Source organism: Cydia pomonella, chromosome 1 (assembly GCF_033807575.1).
Source record: "Cydia pomonella isolate Wapato2018A chromosome 1, ilCydPomo1, whole genome shotgun sequence".
NCBI lineage: Eukaryota > Metazoa > Arthropoda > Insecta > Lepidoptera > Tortricidae > Cydia > Cydia pomonella.
The window spans coordinates 30270591-30295980 of NC_084703.1; the positions used below are offsets into that span (position 1 = coordinate 30270591).

At 37.8% G+C, this 25390-nt stretch overlaps 1 protein-coding gene across 5 annotated transcripts in view; it reads right to left on the reverse strand.

Annotated features, from left to right (window-relative positions):
- Positions 1-25390, reverse strand: part of LOC133528258 (maternal protein pumilio) — a 476367-nt gene that overhangs the window by 25878 nt on the left and 425099 nt on the right. For all 5 annotated transcript variants that reach the window (XM_061865583.1, XM_061865566.1, XM_061865575.1 and 2 more), the window contains 6 exons: positions 16405-16588; positions 10673-10770; positions 8386-8605; positions 7633-7801; positions 4741-4899; positions 4307-4501 (listed from right to left, as the gene is read on the reverse strand). In XM_061865583.1, coding sequence (XP_061721567.1) covers positions 4307-4501; positions 4741-4899; positions 7633-7801; positions 8386-8605; positions 10673-10770; positions 16405-16588 — 1025 coding nt within the window. The remainder of the gene's footprint in view (positions 1-4306; positions 4502-4740; positions 4900-7632; positions 7802-8385; positions 8606-10672; positions 10771-16404; positions 16589-25390) is intronic.

Here is a 25390-nt window from a genome sequence, read left to right on the forward strand (position 1 = left end):
CTACATAAATCACTTACATACAAACCGCAACTTTCACTCCGTCGGCGAAAGCACAATGCTGTCCCTACACCATATGTAAGATCTTTGTTTGCCAAAAGACAAAATACGACACAATCTGCTCACTTGTATAATGCTATAAACTATCAACTATCAATTTATCACATACCGCTATCTAAATGCAAAATTACTGTTAAAAGATGGTTAGAATCCCTTAATTATAATGACACAGAATTACTTACAAACTGAAGTACATAAACACACACTACAAACAGTACACTTTAATTGATATTAAACTACAATAAATGTATTAATTTTAAGAACAATAGCTTAAGTTATATGTGTTTGAATCAAAATGCGATTTGATATATAGAAGAAATAACTTTTATTGAAAGTTAAATTATTACGCTACCTACTACATTCAGAACGAATAGAACGCTGACAGCGCACCATAGACTCAACTTATTCTAAAATGTTGCAAGCAACAAATACTAATGTTAAACATACAATGTTTTTTAAAGCTATGTTCAGACTTGTCTCCAACATAATTGAGCCGGGCAAGTTGAGCTAATTTAGATTAGGTAGAGATCATAAACAACAATTTAACAACATATATGCAATATTTAGTCAGAAGAAAAGGGACATAGCTTTGTATTAGATCTGACATGCAACTTGTCACACTTCAACATATTTATCACTTACATTTATACTGTTTTAAATACTACCAGATTGGTTTATCTTGCCACCAACAACATAGCCAAATAAAGTGCTTTGCAAGACAAGTCCTTCAGGCAATTTGATACAATCATTTAATAAAGACTTAAAATAAATATCACTTGCTAGTAGCAATGAAATAACAACACAATACAATACCGTATACAGTATCATTTAGGATACTCTTTTGAGGCAAACTATCCTCTAGCGCCATAGCACGCCTTTTTAACCTTTTGAACGCCACGCCTATCGCACGCGGCGCGTAATCGTGAACCTTGTCGGTACGCATGAAGGTTGATATTGGGCTGTAGCCGCGCGCGTCATATGACGTCTTTGGCGGTCAAAAGGTTAAAAATGCAATAAACTCCGACATCGTTGGAAGAGTTTGTGGGTCTCTCTCTAAATGGAAAGCCCGGCTAGTATATTGATCTAGCTTTCTGGATAATATAGAAATGAGCAACATATCCCATTTATCAACAGCTTCCTTTAAGTTTTTAAGTGCATGCAGCTGCTGCTGCACTTGTGATACAAATGACCTTATAGAGGCCGCAGTTCCCTTAGCCATGCATGGGATGTCTACGATAACATATATTGACGACCGGTCTGGCCTAGTGGGTAGTGACCCTGCCTACGAAGCCGATGGTCCCGGGTTCAAATCCTGGTAAGGGCATTTATTCGTGTGATGAGCATGGATATTTGTTCCTGAGTCATGGGTGTTTTCTATGTATTTAAGTATTTATAAATATCTATATATTATATATATCGTTGTCTAAGTACCCTCAACACAAGCCTTATTGAGCTTACTGTGGGACTTAGTCAATTTGTGTAATAATGTCCTATAATATTTATTTATTATTATTATTTGTCTGTCTTACCATATCTCGGGACCATGGGGTCCCGGACCTTTGGGAGGCATGCGTGGGGCCGAAGCCAACAGCGCAGAGGCCCTTTAAGACAAATTAATCTAAAAGCAAGGGATACACGTGGCGGATACCATCTCCGAGCGCACAATATGATACATCCGGAGATGGTCCCCGCCAGGTGCAAAGACTATTGCAGTGCAGCACTTTTGTGCTGCGATGGGATCTAAGGTCATAAGGCTATTGATTTGAAAGTTGGATGGACTGGATAATAGGCTATGGGAGGAGACTAGCGGACACCTGCCGTGACAATCAGTCTCGGAATTGTGTAAGACAGGTGGTGACTCGCCAACTCATTGAGTGGGCCCCACAACGGCCGCACGCACAGTGCGACAATAGGGCAACACTTTGGAGCGGCTGTGAGGTTGTCGAGAGGTGAGTCTGCGGAAGCCAGATCCCGGTAATCCGTTCAGCAGGCCGCCGGCGTCATGACATTTTACACTTCCAACCTGGAGCATAGGTCCCGCTCTTGCGACTCCACTCTGGCCGGCCGGTGAAGGCAAGCGCAGAGGTGAGGGCCAAATAAAAGGGCCCTCTGGAATAGGGGTCCGCGGTGTCGCCACTCACCGTCAGCTCGCCACAAGCTGCCCCCGCGGGCTTATTATTATTATTATTATTTATATATGGCTTATGATTAGCCTAACCTTATTGTCAACCGCTTTTTTAACAACTCTGATGCATCCATATATGAGACATTGACTAAAGGCAAATTTACAATGACAGATAGTGCTTAATCAGACAATAACTTTCTTAGGTAACAATATGAATATTATGTACTCGTACCATTAAGAAAGAGCGGGTTCTCCTGATACAGGTATACTTACAAGGAGGAGTCATCCAATTGTTGTCAATTTGTATAATATTTAACCTTATAAACATTTTCATTTTCATACATTATACACGTAGCCAATGCACGTGCCATATTCACAATTCAACTTTCTAGCTTTTGTATTTTCGGCTAAATATCTCAAAAGCACGATTTTACTCGTACTCATAGAAAAACTTTACGTGGGTATTGGGGATAGTTGGGGCTAATTGGAGGGGTCCAATTAGTCTGGCTGCTTACGAAACGAAATGTTTTGTAATAGTTTTCCGAGTATCATACATAAAAAGCGGTCAAGTGCGAGTCGGACTCGCGCATGAAGGGTTCCGTACCATTTAAGACGTATTAAAAAAAATCTACTTACTAGATCTTGTTCAACATTTTACCACTTTGGACAATCATTTTACCACTTTGGAAGCCCACTCTCGCGCAAACTATTCAGTTTAGAAAAAAATGATATTAGGAACCTAAATATCATTTTTGAAGACCTATCCATAGACATCCCACACGTATGGGTTTGATGAAAATATATTTTTTTAATTTTATGACGTATTAAAAAAACTACTCACTAGATCTCGTTCAAACCAATTTTCGGTGGAAGTTTGCATGGTAATGTATCAAACTATTCAGTTTAGAAAAAAATGATATTAGGAACCTAAATATCATTTTTGAAGACCTATCCATAGACATCCCACACGTATGGGTTTGATGAAAATATATTTTTTTAATTTTATGACGTATTAAAAAAACTACTCACTAGATCTCGTTCAAACCAATTTTCGGTGGAAGTTTGCATGGTAATGTATATCATATATTTTTTTTTTGATTTTTCATTCTGTTATTTTAGAAGTTACAGGGGGGGGGGGACACATTTTTTCACTGTAGAAGTGTCTCTCGCGCAAACTATTCAGTTTAGAAAAAAAATGATATTAGAAACCTAAATATCATTTTTGAAGACCTATCCATAGATACCCCACACGTATGGGTTTGATGAAAAAAGATTTTTTGAGTTTCAGTTCTAAGTACCTATGGGGAACCCCCAAAATTTATTGTTTTTTTTTTTCTATTTTTGTGTGAACATCTTAATGCGGTTCATAGAATACATCCACTTACTAAGTTTGAACAGTATAGCTCTTATAGTTTCGGAAAAAAGTGGCTGTGACATAATCGGACAGACAGACGGATATGACGAATCTATAAGGGTTCCGTTTTTTGCCATTTGGCTACGGAACCCTAAAAATCAAGAGTGAGAATATGAGTAATGATACAATATTTTTTGACAGCTTTAAGGCGTCTGGTAAAAGTTACCGTCGGTGGAAATGGTATGACAATGTTGATTATCAATATTTTCTAAAACATACATTTAAATCAGCTATGAGAGTTTAAGAAAAGTTAGTATTATTATTACCTACCTTTAACGCCTTGTACCGGCCAAATGGCCGTCTGGCTAATATAGCAAGTATTTGCATACTTGCTATACATTAACCATTATTCATAAACATGTACTAAAGATACGATGCCGCTGATCATCGTTTGTCCCTTTCCGATGTATTGGTATGAAGTACATACTAACACTAAATTATCCCATATATATAATGAGAAAATAAGTAAGGTCTGGCAGGTCTGGATTCTTGCTCTATTAGTTATATTTATAAATGTTAATCGCCTACAGACTCGTAATCAAATGTAAAGAGTACACCGAAAAGATGATGCCCGGGCTCGTGGTAATGGGACGCTCGTAGAAGCAGCACCCGACACGTAAGGAATAAAACGATATACACATTCCTTAGAATTTTAGTCAAGTAAATGTCGAAGGAGTAATTGTTAGAGGCGGTATAAGGACGGCACGAACCTGGATAAGCTGGTCGGTGTGAGCGTGCAGCTCCGACAGCACAGGTGCAGTCTGCTCGGGCGTGCAGTGCTCAAGGATGCGCTGGATGACTCGACAGCCGTATGGATGTGTAGACAGCGCATACACCTGCCCTGAGAACGCGTTGATGATAAACTGCAGCGCCGTCGGCTCCACGCACTCGATGCACTTCTGTACCTGAACACAAGTACAATAAGCACCATTGACCTAACGTGCTCGTTGTAGCCATCGAACACGCATTCCGATGTCACATCGTAAAATTTATTGTTTTAAAATCAAAACAGAAGTTCGCAGAGCAGCACACAGCGCATGAATAAAAACAATTCGCGATAAAATCGCCTATGCAGGTAAGCAACACATATAAAAAATGACAATATAATGACATAATATATTTTGTTTCAGGTAAAATGACTTACAACATGGTTCCCGTTCTGGTCCTTGACGCATTTTAGAACGTGTCCGTCGAGTTCACGCACGACCTCCTGCTGCTGCTCGGCAGGAATGGATTCGAGTGCCTTCTGGATCACCCGGCACCCGTACATCTGCAGCGCCAGCGCTAACACATGCCCGCGCACCTGCGTACACAATGTTCCATTAACGGACATACACAATACATATTTCTATACTGTCAATTATAACAAACACTCAATTATCATGTGCTATTCAACATATTTTGTTTTATCTACATTCATATTCAAATCCGTAAATAATGGCCAACATTACGATAAACTGTTTTGTTATAACAATTTTCTTGTCTGTGATAATGTTATTATTGCTTCATATCTACATCAAAATCGATTTGGTAATGACATTCAAATTTGAATAAAACATCTCTGAAAAAAAAAATTGATTTGACCTTTATAATATCAGTCGAGATGCCTTTTTGTTCGAAATGAAATGTCAGTTGCATACAATTTTGATAAATCTCGCATGTTAGTTTGTATCAAATGATACGGAAATAGGCCCCGACTCTAGATTGGCTCTGAATTAAAAAAAAAAAAAACAACGGATGCGTGATATGCCTGAAAAAAGTTTTCATTTACCGCCATTTGACGTAGTTTATATTTTAATTAGTTTTCAGTATAAAATGAGTTTGTTTTGTTGTTTTTAAAGTAACTATAGCAAAAGTTTCGTGAAAAATGAGCGATAAATTCTCGGAGACGCCCCCACATATCCGCGAGTTCCACCAAGAGAGCAACGATGCCCCAACGTTGGCTGTAATTTGGGTTAGTGAATATATTATAGAAAGTTCATAATATGTGTGTAGATAAAATAGTGTATGTAACTGTACATAATTAGGCATTAAAACACTCGTGTGATCCTTTTCCTCAAAACCCACACTCGTGTATTTTAATGCCTTTTTAACCGACTTAAAAGATATCAAAAGGAGGAGGTTATCAATTCGGTTGTATGTTTTTATTTTTATTTTTACTATTTATAGTTTGTTACTTCATAACTCCGTCATTTCTGAACCTATTTTAAAAGTTATTTTTTTGATTTAATTTGTATATTTACGGATTGGTCCTTGTCAGAAGTGACATTTGATGAAGTAGAACTGCTGATGCTGATCAGAATGGAACTCTTCAACGACTCATAGTTCCCGCTTGGCGATTTGTCGTCTTCGTTATGTTTGTTAGGAAAATTAGGTTTTCAAGACAATTTTTTTCAAGCTCGAGATCTGATGGTACTAATCTATGAAGAATCCAAGAAACTCCTCAAATGTTAAAGGCATAGGTACATAGAGTGATTTTTGTATTTTCTTTAACAACTCAAGCATTTATATTTCAACAAGTGACATTTGATGCAGTGGAGCTGCTGATGATGATTAGAATGGAACTCTTCAACGACGCATAGTTCACGTTTGACGATTTGTCCTCTTCGCTGTGTTTCAAGATATCCAGTGTGATTTTCAAGACAAATTTTTGTCAAGTTAGAGTTCTAACTCCTCAAATCTTAAGGGCATGTATTTAGTGATCTTAGTATTTTCATCAACAAATTCATATGAAACATTACACTGACGTCACGGTCAACTCACCTACTTTTTTTTATATTTCTATCCTATTTATTATATAGAACTTGTGTTTAAAAATAACTGCTATCTAAATTCTTCTAATAATTATCTGGTGCTTTATTTCATGCATGGTGTGAAATAATTTATTTTAAATACAGTCGAATACCCTATTGCGGGTATCTTACCAGTCTACCATAGGGGTTAATCTGAAATGTGTCAAGGTGGGCGCAATGGCAAAAAAAAACCTTTTCAACATAATTAGACGTCTTTTTAATTTCATTGTATGAAACCCAAAACCAACAATCATCTTTCTTTAACCCGGTCTCCCTCATTGAAGTCGGTTTTTTTTCTTAGAAATTATATTATGTAGCAGTAACATAAACTACAATTAGTGTATCAGATGTGTAAGGTTAGCAAAAGTGCCATATCGACACATGCTGCGCTCGAAAAATATTTATTCATTTCTCATACTCTGAAAGTGAATCATTGTTTATCTATGAAGCGGGTTGAAAGTGATACGTGTATGCTCTAGGGCTAGGCGTATTCCTCTCCTATTTCACCACCTGGATCTGTTTTAAAAATAAGATACAAGTAAATTGTTCAATTTTTTTTCCTAAATTGTATTTACATCGAGCTCCTAAGGCGGGACCTAAAACAAATACACCAAAAATATTTTTTTACCAGAAACTTTCGTTAGTAAGGTAAGACAGAATCTTATTCAGCCACACTTAAACGCTTTTACAACATTAAATGTTTTTAAGAAGTTGTTTAACATATCTTGAAAGCAAACACAATTTGAAATAGAGGTGATTTGTCAAAGAATTTTTTTTAGCCACAGTAAATTTACTGCCATCTTTAGACACACGATTAAAACTTTTAGAACGCCATTTGAGTTTGATCCTCATCCTAATAGATCAAAGGCCAAAGATATTTAATCATGTGTCGAAAGATGACAAAAAAATTCTGTGGCTAAAAGTTTTCTTTGATAATCCACCTCTACTTCAAATACCTAAGATACAACCATGAGAAATTTGTGATTTTGCAAATATTTACTTTTTATTTGTTTTTTTCGTATGAGGACTGAACAGTAGAGTGTTAAACTCGGGTTAAGGAACCTTTTCCCTCGGAATATTGGTGGCGCCAAACTACCTCGACTGAAATGAGTGCCTAAGATCCCTTAGTTAACAATTTACTATTCCTTTGCTGTATGTTTACGGATATTTTCTGTACCTACTGTATTCGTTAAAAAAGGGGTTGTTCTGTGAAATAAAGAATATGAAATGAGAAATATTCGAACCTTTTGTGCCAAAGTCGTTTTCTGTTCTGTTGTCCCGAACTCGAAGAATTTTTGTATTACATAATTTCCAAATACATCAGTCATGAGGCTGTAGGCGGCTCCAATGATTTCATTGAACACCATCTGTTTTTCCTGAACTGTTGCCCTTTCTAATTTTTGTTGAATGAATCTGTAATAAGGAAATAAAAAGTACATATTCATCATAAGCCCTTAAGAAATTGCAAAAGTATAAGTAAGATCGCACGAGGGAAAAAATCGACCCACGCCGCTGTGACCCGGGTGGCCGAGCGGTTTTAGCCATCTGCCGCGATTGCAGCGAACGCTAGTTCAATTCCAGTCTCGGTCGCTAGAGGCCTCGGTCACTTTTTCTTTCGTATATGACATTTATTTCAATTTATAATTTATATAGTACTTAGTTTCTACTTAAAAAAATGCAAGTTAAAATATTTTCATTAATTTAATTTGTGTCGCATAGTATATTAATCATACATTAAATTACCCAGCGTATACAAGAGCTGGCGCCGAATAATTTCATTATTTTGATATTTTACATTTATGATATTTTATGAAAGCTAAAGGTTATTTGCTCAAAGGTTAACTCGGAAGAGATCCCTGAAAAGGATGTTCGACTTAGTACAAATGAAGTGTGTTTTTTCCTGTTTTATGTTTCTTTTTGGACAATAAAGTGTTTCAATATTACTAGTACTACTTCTACTACTTAAGTGATAATAGTCACAGTGGGAAGCAAATTACCTAGAACCGTGCTGGTCTTGTGAAAACTCCACAATGTGATTAGCGAGATCTCGTAATTGCAAATTAGGAAATCGATTGTTTCGAAAGTCTTCGAGAAGGCGAGAGCGGCCGGCGGGCGGCTTGTCTGCAACCAGAGCGCCCACTGATACACCTCCTACTCCCACGCCGCTCACGCCACCCACACCGCCGACGCCCACACCAACACCGCCACCCACTAGTTCTGTTAGGAAAAAATGCATTGAATTTCCTTGTCCTTCGGCGCTAGTGTGAAGACGATTTCATTATCGTTTTCACACCAGGAAGATTATGTCCAGCTGCAGACGTAGGATAATCATAGTTATAGGGACCGGTTCTACTTAGTAAGTCATAAGTCCTGTCACACGTGACTAAGTATAATTAAGGGAATCATACAAAAGGTGGAGACTTATGAATAGTTACCAAAATGTGGGCTCCTAATGGCACTGCCGAATAACAATATACTCCGGATGAAAGAGTAAAGCAAAACTATAGTCTACTTAAACGCAGAATCATTCCAATTTTACACCGCGTGACATGAACAAATAATGTAAACATGGATTGTAGTCCTCGATAACACTATTGTTCAATAATTTTAAATATTATTGAGTTTTAGACTTCCGATTATTCATACAAGTTAAATATCATTTGCAATGGACGCTATCATTGTTGTAATTGACGTTGCTTGTCACGCTTTAAACATAACAAAATTCACAATACATTGTGTCTTAGAATATACTTTCAAGTGCAGGGATCGGAAACCGGTATTTTTTGTATGGGAACGAAAACGGTATTTTTTCGTTCTTTGTTAATTACTTCATTTCTAATTAGGCAATCTAATAATACGAAGTCGTTATCTGAAAACACAACTGAGTCCTACATTTAGAGTATAAAATTAACCGAAATATATAGTTATTTCGATGTTTTTGCAAAAAACCGGTTCCGATCCCTGTTCAAGTGTACTTACTAACAATCAAAACAAATAATTTTTAAAAGTCGAGATATAGGTCAGTTTGAGAAGTACAGCCTGCAGTTCAATTTATTGCCCCACCCGGTTTATGCTCTGTGTTCATTAAATCGACAGTTAAGCGTCTCAATAATACCTAAATCAAGAATCGACAAAATAAGTGAGACACTGTTACAGTCTCTTTGATAGAAGCTGCAATTACCTAATTGTTCCGGTACTAACAAACGAGACGCTTCTTATCTCGAAACTACAGGCAATTTGTAAGAGAAAGAACCAAAAAAGGTATTTTATTTGGTAATGCGTTTTCTTGTTTACAATCTTTGTGGCGTTTGTGCGATTTTTGCTAGTTATTATATAAAACTGATGTCCTGGGACTTGTTTGAAATCGGCTTTAGTGTAAGTTTCGTCGTCCATCACACAGCAAACAAGTTTCGTTAGACAATTTTCGGATAGTGTTTTTGATCATGTTTTTGCTGATAAATCTGTCTCGCATTCTGATGAGGGTGCCTAGCGAACGTGCCAATCTTTTACGCTCCGTAGCGTAGCGTCGTCATCTCTTTCTATCAATCTTCCATATTAGTGCGAGAGGGGCAGTTACGTCTCGGTCGCTACGGAGCGTAAACGATTGGCACGTTGGCTAAGCACTCTGGTGCCACCTGTGCTTTACTTCTTAGACCTGCTCTCTACGTTTCACTTTTAAGGGTTCCGTAGCCAAATGGCAAAAAACGGAACCCTTATAGATTCGTCATATCCGTCTGTCTGTCCGATTATGTCACAGCCACTTTTTTCCGAAACTATAAGAGCTATACTGTTCTGTAATTTGTAGATTGCATATTTTATTTGACATGTTTCACAGTTTGTATATTCCTCGCATTGGTGTGGTGAAAAACGCTGTTTCACTAGGTAGCAAAGTTTGTTTAACCTTTTAACAGCGTAGTCTGATATATACGGCATACAATATCCAACTCATTTCGCCGCAGTCCGATAAATAAGACAAAACTTCGTGTCGCTTCGTACCGGAGCGACACGAGCACGGTCGATGAACAATTTTAAGCGGTTTAAACATTAATCCTCGTGAATGACACTCTCGCAACGCTCAATATTTCACTTTTTGAACCATTCGCTAAGCTCGAGGTAAAATTTTGAAATCTTGAGCTTGCTCGGGTACCAATATTAACACGACTTTGCCACCTTGAAAAATATAATAACTAGGTATTTACATACCCAAGTTTTAGCGTGTTCAACTTTACTCCTAGGGGTAATCGCGGGAGAAACGTAATACCTACCAATAAGGTGAATATTTACCTGATATAGTGCCGACTCCGCTTAACTTGCTTAGCAATGACGATGATGAACCAAACATTGCATTTGAAGTAAGTCCCTGTGCTAAACTGCTTACCGCTCTGAAAAATATTAAAAAACAATGTAAATAAATACATTCATAATCAATTTATAAGTATAATAATTATAAGAACATGAATTTGGCGGCTTTTGGGAGGCTGTAATACATCATTAGGTTATTTCCTCATTGTTTTATATTAAATTTGGAATCCACCATGCGCGACGCCCGTATAAATGGCAAAGTATATGTTAGAGTGGCATGAAGGAGTCAGGTTTAGAAGGAGCCACTTGCATTTTTAAGTAGTTTCATGTGCGAATTATCTATTAAATACTTAGTAACATTTTTGTAGTTGACGGGACATCAAGTGTCATGTACCGTGAGAATCCAATACACTGTAACTTCCATAGACACAGTACTGTAGATACTGTCACTAATAAAAACAGAAGCGCGTGAAAAGCTCGTTCGGAAAGTATCAATACTAATGTCCGGGTCTTTCAAAACCTGTCTCTCGTGCTACTTCTCCATAGGAAAGCACAATTTTAGTTTTCCTGTCACGCACATTAAATATCCGACCAATCCATTATGTTATGAGCCAAAAATCGGTGGAATAATAACGTCGTTTTGAGTAAGAGTGTTGAAATAGTACATTACGATACAAGTGCGAAAAATAGGAAATTCGAAATGAGTGGCGATAAATTAAAACACGACCGAAGGGAGTGTTTTAAATCGACACAAGTTGCGAATTACCTATTCGCACATGTATCGTTCAACGGTTTACAGTACATATGGCCCTTTAAATGTTCGACACAGTAACGTAATATGCTAATTTTCGCACTAATGCGGTAAAGTAGCACCATATGTACTGTAAACTATATTATATATCAACGATAATTATAGTATTGTAATGTTGTATCGTGCCTTTTATTTCCCATCAAAGCTTTACATCTAAACCCATGTCATCCTAAATAAAATAAACTTTTCTATAAGACTATCTACTAAGTGTACTTAGTAGTCCGTCAATCGGAATTTAGTGTTGAGTTGCTCACTCGTGAGGCACCTCATTTGTACCACTCATTTAGTTAAATTGTCGCAGAACTTCACACCGCATAAATGTCATACATCACTCCTCAATTAATTTTACTCATTTACTCGCGCGCATCACACACAGCTCTTACCACTCAAACCATTCAAACACTTCAAATTTGAAAAAAAACTCTCAGCCTTTCAAACTCACTCGCGTTCCTCACAACTCGCAAGAGAGTCGCGAGGCGCTCGGGTTCTCGCCGACATTCAAATGAAGAAATGAGTCATTGACGTCATCGCATTCGTCGCTCACACTATCAACTGCCCAACTACAAACCTTATTGCAAGGACAAAAGGTCCACCGAGAAATGCGTTGTGTTTGTACCATTCACTCGCCTCACTGTGACATCCCCTCAAAAATCCTTTCAAAATGAAACAATGAATTAGATTTACCGAAAGAGGGAGTGAGACAGACACGCGCCGTGCTTCAATAACACCTCATCGAAAATACGTTAAAAATGAAACACGAAAGAAAACAAGCGTAAGCGTCCGCAATCTTACATACATATTACGCCATTTTGATCCTAGCATTGCTAAGTTACTTGTCAAAAGCGAAAAATCTAAGTCATCAAAGAACCTACCGAAGAAAGTTTTTTCTCTCTGTCGCACTTGTAATTTCATACGTAAGTGCGACAGCAAAGCAAAACTTCGTGGTTCGCGGTAGGCCTCCATATTTGTTAGCTATTATTGTACTAACGCGCATACCAGTATAACCTGACCTCAAGACTCATATTGCTGGTGTCATGTATAATCTGAATCAATTAGACTGGACAGTGAAATGGTTACTTGATAAGCGATTGAAATGCCAACCAAGTCTCACTGGGCATTTACGAAGCTAGCTTAGAAACAGTTATCGTTTAAGAGACCAAAATATTATTTAAATTATTGAAATATAATATAGTGGCGTACACAAAATATGATATTTTACATTAGTTTATTAATAAAAAAGTAAATATAATTTGTATAGGTGAAATAAACATGTACATTTTAACGATTTGAATTTGTAATACTTTTTGTTAACGTGCTTCGTATAGTATTTCGATCATTTATGATTTTGACATATTTATAGTACGAGAAACTCGAAAAAGTTGTTCGTAATCTTTAGTTGTGTTTTATAAATAGTGATCAGTGACCATTCTTATAATTATACCAAAATAACAATATATTAACATTGTTTACGCGATAAAATATACCTGTGGGTCTTTCTTTGTGTCTTTTGCATACAAAAATCAAGTGTATATTACACGCCGGTGGCATTACCGCGCGAACGTTATTGAGGCTTTCGTTTGTTATCATATTACAATGCTATTATTACTGATAAATTATGAGGTGGTAAGTTAGTAATTTCTATATAATAATGGTACAAAAAATATTGGATTTGTTCTCCTTAGTTTGTTAATTGTTTGTTTGGTAGTTTATGGTTAGTATTTATTTCAATATATGAATGTTAAACTTAAAATGATATCAAGTAGCAAGGATTGATATTGAACAATCTAACAATAAAAATAATAAACTGCTAAATTAGAACAAGTTTCATAAAAGCATCAAATTAAGTTGCAATAGGATGTATGTACTTTAACTCCTTAGTTTGATTCTTAAATGTATGTCTTCTGTTGTTAAAGTTCTGTTTTAAACCTCCAGAATTGCACTCCAAGTAGAAGTTTAGCAATGCCTAAATATGTATTTACATTAAATATGGTTTGCTGCCGTTGGAGTTGATGGAATAGTCGATGCTGCAAAAGTGCTAGTACCTCTCCTCATTTGAAGTAAGACATTGTAACACCTCATTTTAGAGAATGAGGTACTCATACAAACTCATTTTAAATTGATGTCCTACCCATCACTATCGGAATTGTTTATTTTTGACCGACTACTTGGTTTATCACGGGCGGCACTTGTTTGGCCACTAAACAACAACAACAACAAAGTGCGAATGATGGACCACTTTTACACTGTGCGACAAAGATCGACTTATTTTTTTTACAATTTTATTTTTTTCCTAGGGTTTTACGTTTTTATAAAATTTACGGCGAGTTAGTAAGAAAAGCTAATTTTTACGATATTTTTTTTACTTCCAATATTGTTTAAGAAAAGGTTACAGTTAATTTTGAAACAATTTCAAGTACTGAAGAATTTTGGAAAAAGATCTAATATAATTGATCCAAAGTAATAGTTTTTTCCTAATTTCCATTTTCTTATGTACTGCTATCAAAGGCGGAGCGCTAGGCGTGGGCGACGTGGGCCACCCGCCTACGGCGTCGCGGTCCGAAAGGCCTCGCGCCTCAAATACAAAAATATGGGTAGCAACTTTAAAAAAATATTCGTTATTTATTGCGCCACCAGAGGGCCTTGCTAAATGTACCTTGCCCACACGAAATTTTGGTCTTCCCCCCTCCCCACTGACTGCTATTATATTGCACACAATTGTAAGTCTTGATCTCATAATCGGACAATGTGGTACCCTTAACTAAAATTAATAGTAAGTAACTTATGAAGAGAATCGTTTCTTCTACGAGTATCTACTTAATATGAAAATTTTAGGACATATTATTTATAGCAGACATAAGCAATTATAGCTTTAATAAAAAGAGAAAACTTGTGCATTCGCCAATTCTTTGGATTAGTTGCCAAGCGGACCCCAGGCTCCCATGAGCCGTGGCAAAATGCCGGAATAACGCGAGGAAGATGATGATCAAAAGAAAAAATGCATGTGGAATTGTTATTCCTCTAAAGTTACGAATACTGACAATGTGGTACCTTGAATCTCTTTTCATACAATAAATGTTCAAAGCACTAAACAACTTCGATGACAGTTTTTTAAAACATTTTAATATTTTATTTTGTATTGATTTTACACTTTTTGGTTATATTTATGCGTAAACTAATGTACAATGCTAGTTGAGAACTAATTACGTTGATTTTATGTAATATTTATAAGAATAATGTTGGCATTTGTTTAACAAAACACCGGCCAAGTGTGAGCCGGACTCGCGCACCAATGGTTCCGTATAAACTTGTGAGTATATATTATTATATGATGTAACAAAAAAATTACGGTTTTCGCAATTTTTCCTTTATCTGTGCTATAAGACGTTGATTCGTATCAAATTTCAAGTAGGTTTTGATTCCCTTGTGAATGTCCCACATTTACGAAAATTTGCGGCATAAACGGCTGTATCTTTTGATTGCGTTGGCTTAGAAGTTAATTTTTTCACACCTCTAAGGGACAGTAGACCTGAGTATTTGATATAAATTACAGCTTGATACCTTCACGCGTTCCTGAGAAAAAGGGAACCAGTGAACGGAAATAAAACATGGAAGCATTCTGACTGAACGCTCAATTATAGTTCAACGTAAACTACCCTAAGGTGGGCGGGGGTTAAAAACTACTCGATTGGCATCTTCAGTTCGACCGACATGACAGTCAGTGATAGATGGCTAAATCCGTTTATAAAAACGACGTTTTTTTATAATTAAAAATGACTTCGTGTGTGGTGAAGTGGTGCAAAAGTTTACCTGAACATTTCAAGGACAGTAGGATCACTTTTCACGTGTAAGTAAACATAACTTCAGTAAAATTTGGAATAAATATGCCGACATTTTTTCAATACTACCGTGCTAATTTAAAACGTAACTGCATACGATTTTCATAACAACATACCTCATTTTAGATTACGAGGATAATAGGGATGATGTTATGCCAAATGAAATAGATTATTTTATTATGTTTGATTTAGATGTTTTTTATATTATAATAAATTCCTTAATACAGATTTGCATTTTCCTTTTATCTTTCATGGGTTGGAGCTATAAAAAACGTCCTAGTTATTTATTATACTTTAGGTAATAAATTCACAAGATGCTATTCGCAGCGAACTATGGAAAAAAGCTGTCCGATGCCTGGCAAGAGATCTATAATATGTTTTATTGATTTCAAAGATGAACATTTCAACTTGTCAAAAAAAGGAATCACACAGCTTAATAAAACCGCTGTTCGTTCTTATATAGAAAATTTAAAAACCGCTATCTCCATAACTTCGCACTAGAACTTGTTTTTTAAACTAGACTCATACTTTCGACAAAAAGAACAAAAATGAGGCCGAAAAAGTAATAAATTGCATTTAAATAATTGGGATGATGTCGGATTAATAAAAATCTACATCGCCTGTCGCTTTAAGAGTTTTGGTCTGATATAAGTCAAATATATTACATAATCCCACGAAAGTTTTGTAATTAAAATTACTCTCTCGGGTGCTCAGAAGGAAGCCTGTGTGTGACTTGTAAAAATAGAACATAATGTTTTATGTTTTAGGGGAGTCGGAACTTGGAAGTAATGTTAACATGTTACAACAACTATCTACTGCTTTAAATCTGAGCGAAAGGAGCTCAGAAAAACAATGGCCTCAGATACGAGTAAACTCAGTTTAGGGTTTCAGTTCTAGTAAAATAATAAGGCATTGACTTTTCAAATCATACTGAAATTGGTTACGGTATGTATATTTAATATTGCTTAAATTAACTTGGATTTAATCATTGTAGCACGAATTACAAAAAGTAATGAACTTGGCAAAAACCAAGTAAATCAGGGGGCTTTGGACAATATAGATTTTACCTGTACTTAGCGGTTTCAGCTCCGGGCGCAGCAGAGACGGGGCGAAGGCCGACTGGCCCAAGGGCCGCGCCCAGCGGCGGCGACAGCGGAGACGGGCCCCACTTGCGGGCGTACTCCTGTAGCGCGGCAGCCGGCCCGCCGCCGCCGAACTCGAGAGAGTCACGACGCGCGCCTCCTGCTCCGCCTGCAACACGACACACCTTTGTGCTACACCATAGATATAAGAAGTAGGTACGGAGATTTATAACGAAGCATAATTTCAATGAATTTCGCTGTGTCCAATTTTCCCCCACCACTTTACTGAGGCTGTGGCCAAACCGCGCGGTGCACTGTTGGCTTAAATTCGGCTCTCATTGACATGGAAACCAAAGTTGTTATTTTCATTTTTTTTATTTAAATAGGTTTTGCTTGCATTGTTATAGTAACTTGTCATAATCTAATCGTTAACTTGGGACAATTTGGCATAATCAGTGTCGAGCACAGACCACTCATCCTAAAGACAGCATAGTCGCGCTACCCCCTCTGCCATGCATACAGTAGTTTTGCTCGATTTTCGAGACCCACCTACGTTGCTGACTTCAGTATACGGACCGGGCTTTTGCCGGAAGTTTTTGCTATGAAAAATGCATTACTGTAGTGTCAAATTACAAAAAAAAATCTACAACAATTGTCTTTTCATTTCACAGATATGCCGATTCTTTTAGATTTTGATAAATTTTTTGCGTTAAATTAAGCAGCGCTCGAAACTCGTTGACGTCTTATAAGAAAGTCTCTTTCTATCGCAATGCATCCGTATAGCTCTTTTCTCGTCTTTCATTACGTGACATTTCTAAGTTCAAACTAGTGATGTCCATAGAATATGTTTGTTTACTATTGTAAGGTAAGCAATTCCAATCAAATTAATATTTCATAAGCGAATGATTCACAATAAAATAAATATTGGTTGTATGTAAACAAATATGCAAACGGTTTGTTACACCTATAATAAAGGGTCCCTTGAACTTAAGATTTTTAAATCGATATTTACAGACTTGTACAAAGATTTCATCGATTATTTTTAAGTAAATTAATAAAAAAATTAGTATCATGTTTCACATGTTTAATTTTTTTTTACTCCTTGTAGAAGGGACAAAGAAGTGAATAGGCAATGCTACGAGCGTGTGGTTCTTGACCAGAACATAATAAATGACTACCGGCCATTTGTGACGGAACGCGTGCCGGCGTCGGCACTGAGAGTTGGCGACATAGTCATGCTGCACAAGGGGCAAAGAGTGCCGGCAGACATGATTCTGCTGAGGACTAACGAGACAATGGGCACTGTATTTATACGAACGGACCAATTGGATGGAGAAATAGATTGGAAATTGAGGTATCTTTTGCACTTTTGCTTGTTTATTTTTGAGTTGTATGAAAAAGGTTCATTGAGACACCCTCATTCACCTTGGTTACTTCTGAAGTTTAAATTTTCTACCTTTTTCTTTTATTTATTTTATATTATTATCCAAATTAGTTATACACTACTAAGTTCGACTAACCCGTGGTTAACCGGTTAAACCTGGAGCTACCATGGTACAGTTTGACACTGGCTTAGCGATTTGCGGTTAACCCCGGGTTAGTGGGATGGTGCAAATTGCGATAAGGCACTGCTAACTCCAAAACAAAAAAATACAAGGATACGAGAAAACCAAGATCTCCTGAACTGCTCCCCTTTGGATACACCAGCTCCTGACTTCAATAGTCCCGAAACTGTAAATGTAGAAGTCAGCCCTCCCAGTTTTGATGAAGTCCGTCAAGCGATTATGCGTCTAAAGAACAATAAAGCTCCTGGCATTGACGGGCTGCCATCAGAAATATGGAAAAGCAGTGGTGGTGCAGTGCAATCTAAAGTATACGAGCTTTTGCTGAAGATCTGGGAACTGGAAGAACAACCGCAGGAATGGAACGTAGGAGTCATATGTCCTGTCCACAAAAAAGGCTCAAAAAAGAAGTGCACAAACTATCGAGGGATTGATTTACTCACAACAGCGTACAAAGTCTTGTCCAACGTGTTGCTAAAGAGGATCGAGCCATATGCTGAAAAAATCCTCGGAGACTACCAATGTGGCTTCCGGAGAAATCGCAGCACGATGGACCAGATTTTCTTGCTCAAACAGCTAATGCAGAAGAAGTGGGAGTACGCACAAAGCATCCATTCGCTGTTTGTGGGCTTCACAAAGGCCTATGACAGTATAGACAGGGGCTCCTTGTACTCCATTCTTGCAAATTTCAACATCCCCAAAAAACTAGTAGCCATAATCAACACAGCAACGAGGGAAAGCAGGATGCGAGTTAAAGTTGGCGGCGAGCTGTCAGAGGAATTCACGGTGACTACCGGTCTAAAGCAAGGGGATGCTCTATCACCTGTGCTCTTCAACCTAGCTCTTGAACATGTTGTCCGAAAAGTACTAGAATTGGACATATGAGTTGAGTTGAACGGCAAGCACAAGGTGGTAGGATACGCCGACGACCTAGCTTTATTAGGGGAAAGCCGTGAACAAGTGGCGGAAGCAGCTAGTGTCCTGGAACGAGAGGCTTCTATGATAGGTCTCAGGATCAACCAGTCGAAAACCGAATATCTCCACATGAAACGGTACAAAAACATACGCGTCAAGCGTAACAGTCTTCATGTTGGAGGCACCGTTTATCGTGGAGTTGACAAATTTCGGTACCTCGGATGCACGATTACCGACACAAACACCAGAGAGGAGGAGATCAACATACGCATCCAAAACGCCCTGCGATGCAGCGCAGCCCTCCATAAGGTGTTGGCGTCCAAGCTTCTCAGCAGAAATACTAAGTTACGGGTATATAAAACTATAATAAGACCAATCCTTATGTATGGCTGCGAAGCTTGGACACTAACCCTGAAAGAAGAGAGTCAGCTCCTGGTAGCGGAAAGAAAGGTGTTACGGAAGATCCTGGGACCTATCAAAAGAGATGACGGCACCTCGAGGATCCGTAAGAATGCCGAAATCGAGGAGTTAGTGGCCGAACCCAATATCATCGGCGAAACGAAATGCCACAGACTTCGCTGGTTCGGCCATTTACTGAGGATGGGTGAGGATCGAGGTGTTAAGAAAGCTTATTTGGGACAACCGACTGGTCGCCGTCCAGTGGGTCGGCCCAGATACCGCTGGAGCGACAGTGTACAGGCGGATCTGTGCCAACTCAAAGCCGATAACTGGCAGGAAGTGGCACAGGATCAGGACAGGTGGCGTTCTCTCGTTTTGGAGGCCAAGACCCTCTTTGGATCACTGCGCCACAATAGTTATACGAGAAAACACAAATAATACCAAAATACAATTTAATAATGACGAATTGTGGATTGTGGGACGCTACGTGCGTTAATACTTTTGCTGTTTCTCATATTAACCGAACCATGCGTTCGGCGGGAGCAGCAGCTGAGCTGGCGTCGGTTCGAAAGCGGGCGAAGTACGCAGCGCTGGCGAGCTACATATTTGTCCCTCTTGCCGTGGAAACCACGGGCTGTTGGTGTGATGAGGCCAAGACATTTATTGGTGAAGTGGGCAGACGCATGCGGGAGTGTGGTCATGACCCTCGCTCCGGGTCGTTTTTGATGCAGAGGTTGTCCATCGCCGTTCAACGTGGCAACGCAGCGAGCGTGATGGGCTCCTTTGCATCTGGAGGGGCGCGGGGCGAGTTGTGCGGATAGTTTTTGTATGTCTGTTAGATTTAGGATTTAGTTCAGTTTAGGTTAAGATTTTTGTGTTTGTATAACTTTGTATTTTTACTTTATACTTTATTTATATGTGGAGTAGCTAATGTATTTTATTTAATAATCATCATATAATAATCAGTAAGTCTATATTACAAGTGTTTTGGTATTGTTCTTAATATGGCTTTTTTATGTTTGTGTGAAGGTATCATGCATGGCAACCCCAACATAAAGAACAAAAAGGTAATTTTACTAGTATGTATAACTTCAGTCCTTGAACTAGCCTTCTGCTTGTCAGAAACACGACGGCTCATCTATATCTCCATAGATTATTGCTTTGAAAATATGCTTAAAATTGTGTCTCTTTCGATATTTTAGAAGTACTATGAGGAATATCAATATGAAATTTACTTCATTCGATAGATTTTAAGTAACTCTATGATTTTGCACTATGCTTGTCATTTTACCGGTGCGTAAAATTTTTCATTCATAATTATGAATTCAATGATTTGTCTGCGCGGCAATACCGCCAGTACGCCCGTGACCACTGTCAGCGTCGGACCTGTGCTAGTTTAGCGTACGTTACATAAAATGAATAATCACACCACGAGTATAAATACACAAATATGTTATACACACAATGTTTTCATCACACTTACGAAGAAAAAACTACCGTTAAAGCTACTTGATTCTTAAATACGGTTTCAGACATCCGTCCGTCATGTTATGTTTTTTGACAAGTTTTACACACGCACCGTCCGGAATTCAGCCACGATTAACCAAAGGATGAAATGGTGCCTTGCACCAGAGTTAAAAAAACTCTACTTTTCATTTTAATGCGAGGAAAGTAAAAGACATGTGCTTTAAAAAAAAAACATGGCTAAGTATAAACTTCAGTAGTATTTCGTGAGGGGTACTTTTAATTATAAATTTAGGTAAAACATAATTATTTATGGAATGGGGAGTTAATTATCAGAATGGGAATTGTACATCAAATCCATTTAAAACCAAAATTTGAAATGCTTATCGTAAAAAAAGAAACAATCTTTCTAAGAACGTACAGTGCTCTCTTTTGTTAACAACAAAGACCCACTTTCAGAGCATGAGAAATATTTTAAATGGCTATTGCAGTAATAATCAAACTGAATACCTATTTTTAAACGTAAACAAATAAATAAATCCGCTTGTTTAATTTATATCAGTCATTATATTGGAACAGCTTCAATTTCAACACATACAGATTTAAATATGTGGGAGTGCTTAATGAAAGGTACCATTTCACGACTTTAAGCTTCCGAGTTACAGGCGTTTTGGTGGATGCGTTACAGTTTTGTGTTATATAGCCTGTTCCGTTAAGTCTTTATACAAGAACTAATGCTGGAGTTGGTTGGTATTTAGGTTAATTAACGTTCATATTTTGATGTATCATGATGAATTATTTGATTTTGTAAGGTGAGCAGGAGCGATATTTAGCCTTCAAGTACCATACAACATTTTCGCATGTTCAGATATATTTGTCCCTCTCGCCAATATTTTTATTTCACTGGTTAATTATTCTGTAAATTCAAGAATCACACAATCAGTCACTAAATTCCATTTTTGTTAATGCTAAACATTAAAAAAAGTAATTATAATTAAAAAGTAATTATGATTAAAAAGTAATTATTATAAAAGTAATTATATTAAGTTATTATTAATTTTTGTAAAAGTTTGTTAAAATTATATGGGTTTAAATAAGTACTTTTATACCATGCTATTTCTATTTTGTATGAAAAATTGAAAACAGGTGACTTTTTTTTCTAGTATAAATTTCGATGACAGTCTGCCGCCAATTTCAGGTCTCAGCAATGATTTTAACTTCTTCTTTGAAACCTTGTACCTTGTTATGTCTTTGTGATATGATTTTACTATTTTTCCTGCCAATACAAAATATTAGTGCAAAAACGATCGAAAGTTTCGCAAAAGATATTGTCTTTATTTTTGTATTTGGGGTGCGTGTCTGTAATATGTATGTATTAAAATGGTGTATTTTGAAATGAATCACTAGTCAAGGCCTATAATATATCCCTTCAAGTGGCGGCAGCGAAAATGTGAAAAGTAGTCAAGTGGCGCGGCCCCGTTGGGTGTTCACAGCAGTTGGGTTTTCCAAATTCAACTATTTAAGCTTATCTATGTATAAAAGTATATATTGAAGCATTTATCGTTAGAATAAGCATTAAATACGCTATTAGAATATAACAATTAAATTATTGTAATGTTTATGTATTTCGCCACATGCACCTAACCAATCAAACATAGCAACAGTGACAGTTTTCCAGTTTCCTTATTAAAAATGACTACAACCACAAAATAAAGTTATGATTGGAGGTAATTGCTAATTAATTTTCTACGTAGGGCTTAAAATTCAAAGGTTAAGTCATAAAAAAGGACCTGCCAAACAATTATATTTACAAAACAACCTCTTTAAAAATCAAGACAGATCACAGAACTCGACCTAGGCGATCGCTCCCGGATGAACGGTCCTTAGCAATCAAGCTTGTGTATGTATGATTTCCTTGTCTAACTTGCTAGCTACTTTTGGGCGGTAGAACTTCGTAAATATACTTCAAAGCCTTCAATTTTGCCACTAAATATGGCAACACCTCACTAACCACTCTCTGGTGGCCGACAGCTTACTGGCTGTCGCATCGACCCGTGAGTGGTGGGCCGCCACTTGGGAGGCGTGAAATAAATAACATTAGTTATAGATAAAATAATGTTGTGCATCGGAAAGTTTTGTATATTAATGTATTCATGTAAAAAAACTTTACGGGAAAGATCTTAATTGTACTTCTTTCCACAGGAAAATAATAGTCATCGAAACAATTCTAACAACCTCAAACGCAATTAGATTGCGATGTTTTTACACAGAGTTCCTATGGCCTCTCTCAATCATCAGATCAGATCAGGTCGATGGTAACATAATATTTCATTGTCACCCTACTTACATACGGATGCAGATTTTCAAATTAATTTGAAACCTCAGTGGGTCTAATGTACTTGTAATATTTGATTAGAGACAGAGTAGACAGACATCAGACTGCTTCTGTATTAGACATTAATTAAAGTCAGTCAATTATACTTATTACTATATAACTTCGGAAAAGAAGTGTGTTTTTGCTATTATAAAATTTATAAACTTTAAATAATATTGTTGGCAACACCAAGTCTACCCTACCTCGCATAGGGTATAAAAACTGGTGCAAACCGTTGCTCGGAACATTTTGCCTTCGGCCGCCGCTGTGATCGCGTGAGCTACTTTGATATCGTTCCATGCTGTTATTTTATATTTCGTTATGTAATATAAAATGTGCGATTTGTGCTTTAATTTTGTTTAGAACTTCAAATAAAATAATTGTGATTTGTTATTCTTCCTTTTTTTGTTCTAAAATCCACCCTGAGATCTTAAATCAGAAGTTGGATAAAGAACGTTGCAGCCCACATTAAAAAGGAACAAATTTTACATTTGACTACTTATATGGTGCAATGGTTATTATCGCGTCTTTTTTATGCGTTGTTTACAATGGAATTCCGGTTACATGCGGGTAATCTATAAAATAATTCTGTTGCATTGCTTTTAGTGTTCGATTTTGCGTTACCTTGTTGCTTATTATAGTAAGTTAGTGTTTTATTTCGGCAAATCATTATCAATCGTAGTTTTGTCGTTCTTAGACTTTGATGTTGTAAATGTGCGGTTACCAAAAGTGGGTTCATTAAAATTGATTCTTAATTAGACGTATTGGACCGAAAGGTATTGTTTTGTGGTTTAACATATCAAGTGATCCAGCGACATTGAGGAAGTTACTGGACGTCGCGAAGTAGATCGGGCGTTCGTATGTGTAGTAGTTCCCGAAATGGCTCACGCGTTAGTTCTCGGTACCGATAGCAATCTGACTCGCAGGAATGTCTCTATTGCGTACTAATAGGCTTTCTAGATCGCGTCTCCGTCGTGATTACTCGCGTGTTCGATCGCGTTACTGGTCTCGGAGTGCGCATCGTAGTGTGACTCCGCGGTCTTATCGGTATTCGCGTAGAAGGTCTGCAGATGATCTTAATAGACCTCTAAGACGTTCACGTCGTAGTTCTGGCGCTAATAATCCGTAAACAAATCACCTCAGCGGCGTTATTGGGAACGCGTTTCATTCATACAGGTCGATCGTACGTACGTAGACCTAGTATTAGTACGGATCGCGACACTACATAAGGTTTGAGTGTGGTATGCACGGCGCGTCTCAAATTGCACAAGCTTGCTAGAAGCGATTAGATTTGCTCAACCTGCGAGATCACATAAATACTGACCCTAGGAAACGTCTTAAAGACTCTTACTCAGGCGGGTTTTTCCATTAATCGTCGGGAATGCACTTTCTGGTCACTGAGGTCGAATACCTAGATAGAATTAGAAGCCCTCGTTAAATCCGTAGCAAGGATCACGAGAGTTCCATTTGACGATCTTGTTTTTGTAATAAAACATTTTTAGTCTACAGGAAAACATATTTCTTGACGAGTGGACGCTACGACCTGAGACTACTCAGCGGCAGCTGCGGAAAAGAAACTCAAGCAGCATCAGTGTATGGTACCTGCGCGTGGCGAATAGTGCCCCGAGACATGAGCTGCACTTTTCAGTGGCGTTCGTCGCCTACTGATACGACGTTCATCACCTACTGACATGGCGTTCGTCGCCTACTGAACTGACATGGCGTTCGTCGCCTACTGAACTGACATGGCGTTCGTCGCCTACTGCTACGCATTTTGCCTTTCATTGCTTGCTGATCATGCGTTCGTCGCTGGTCTAACTCGTACGTCGAGCCTATCCGTTCGTCGGAGTACTCGAACAAGCATACTTTGTTACTGCATTCGAGGATGCCACAGGTGGGCACAGACTTGATGTACGTCATCGTCTTGCCTAAAGATCCTGTGTAGGTGTTCGTCACCTGATGACCGTATACCTACCTACGGTCGTAGCTATGTGTTCATCGCTGTCAAACTCGTAGGTCGAGTTTAACCGTTCGTCGGTTATTACGTCATAGAGCCGGCGCATCATCGAGCTCCATACCCGGCGGATGCTGCTCTGAACGAGCCGACTGGAGTTACAGTTACAGGGCACTATTCTTTCTTTATTTAAATCTCATAAGAGTAAGCATGTGACGTTATCTGCGCTCCGATATGTTTCTTTTGATATTCGTGTTCTTGTTTTTAAAAAAGAAAAAAAAATGTTAAATAGCAAAAGATGTA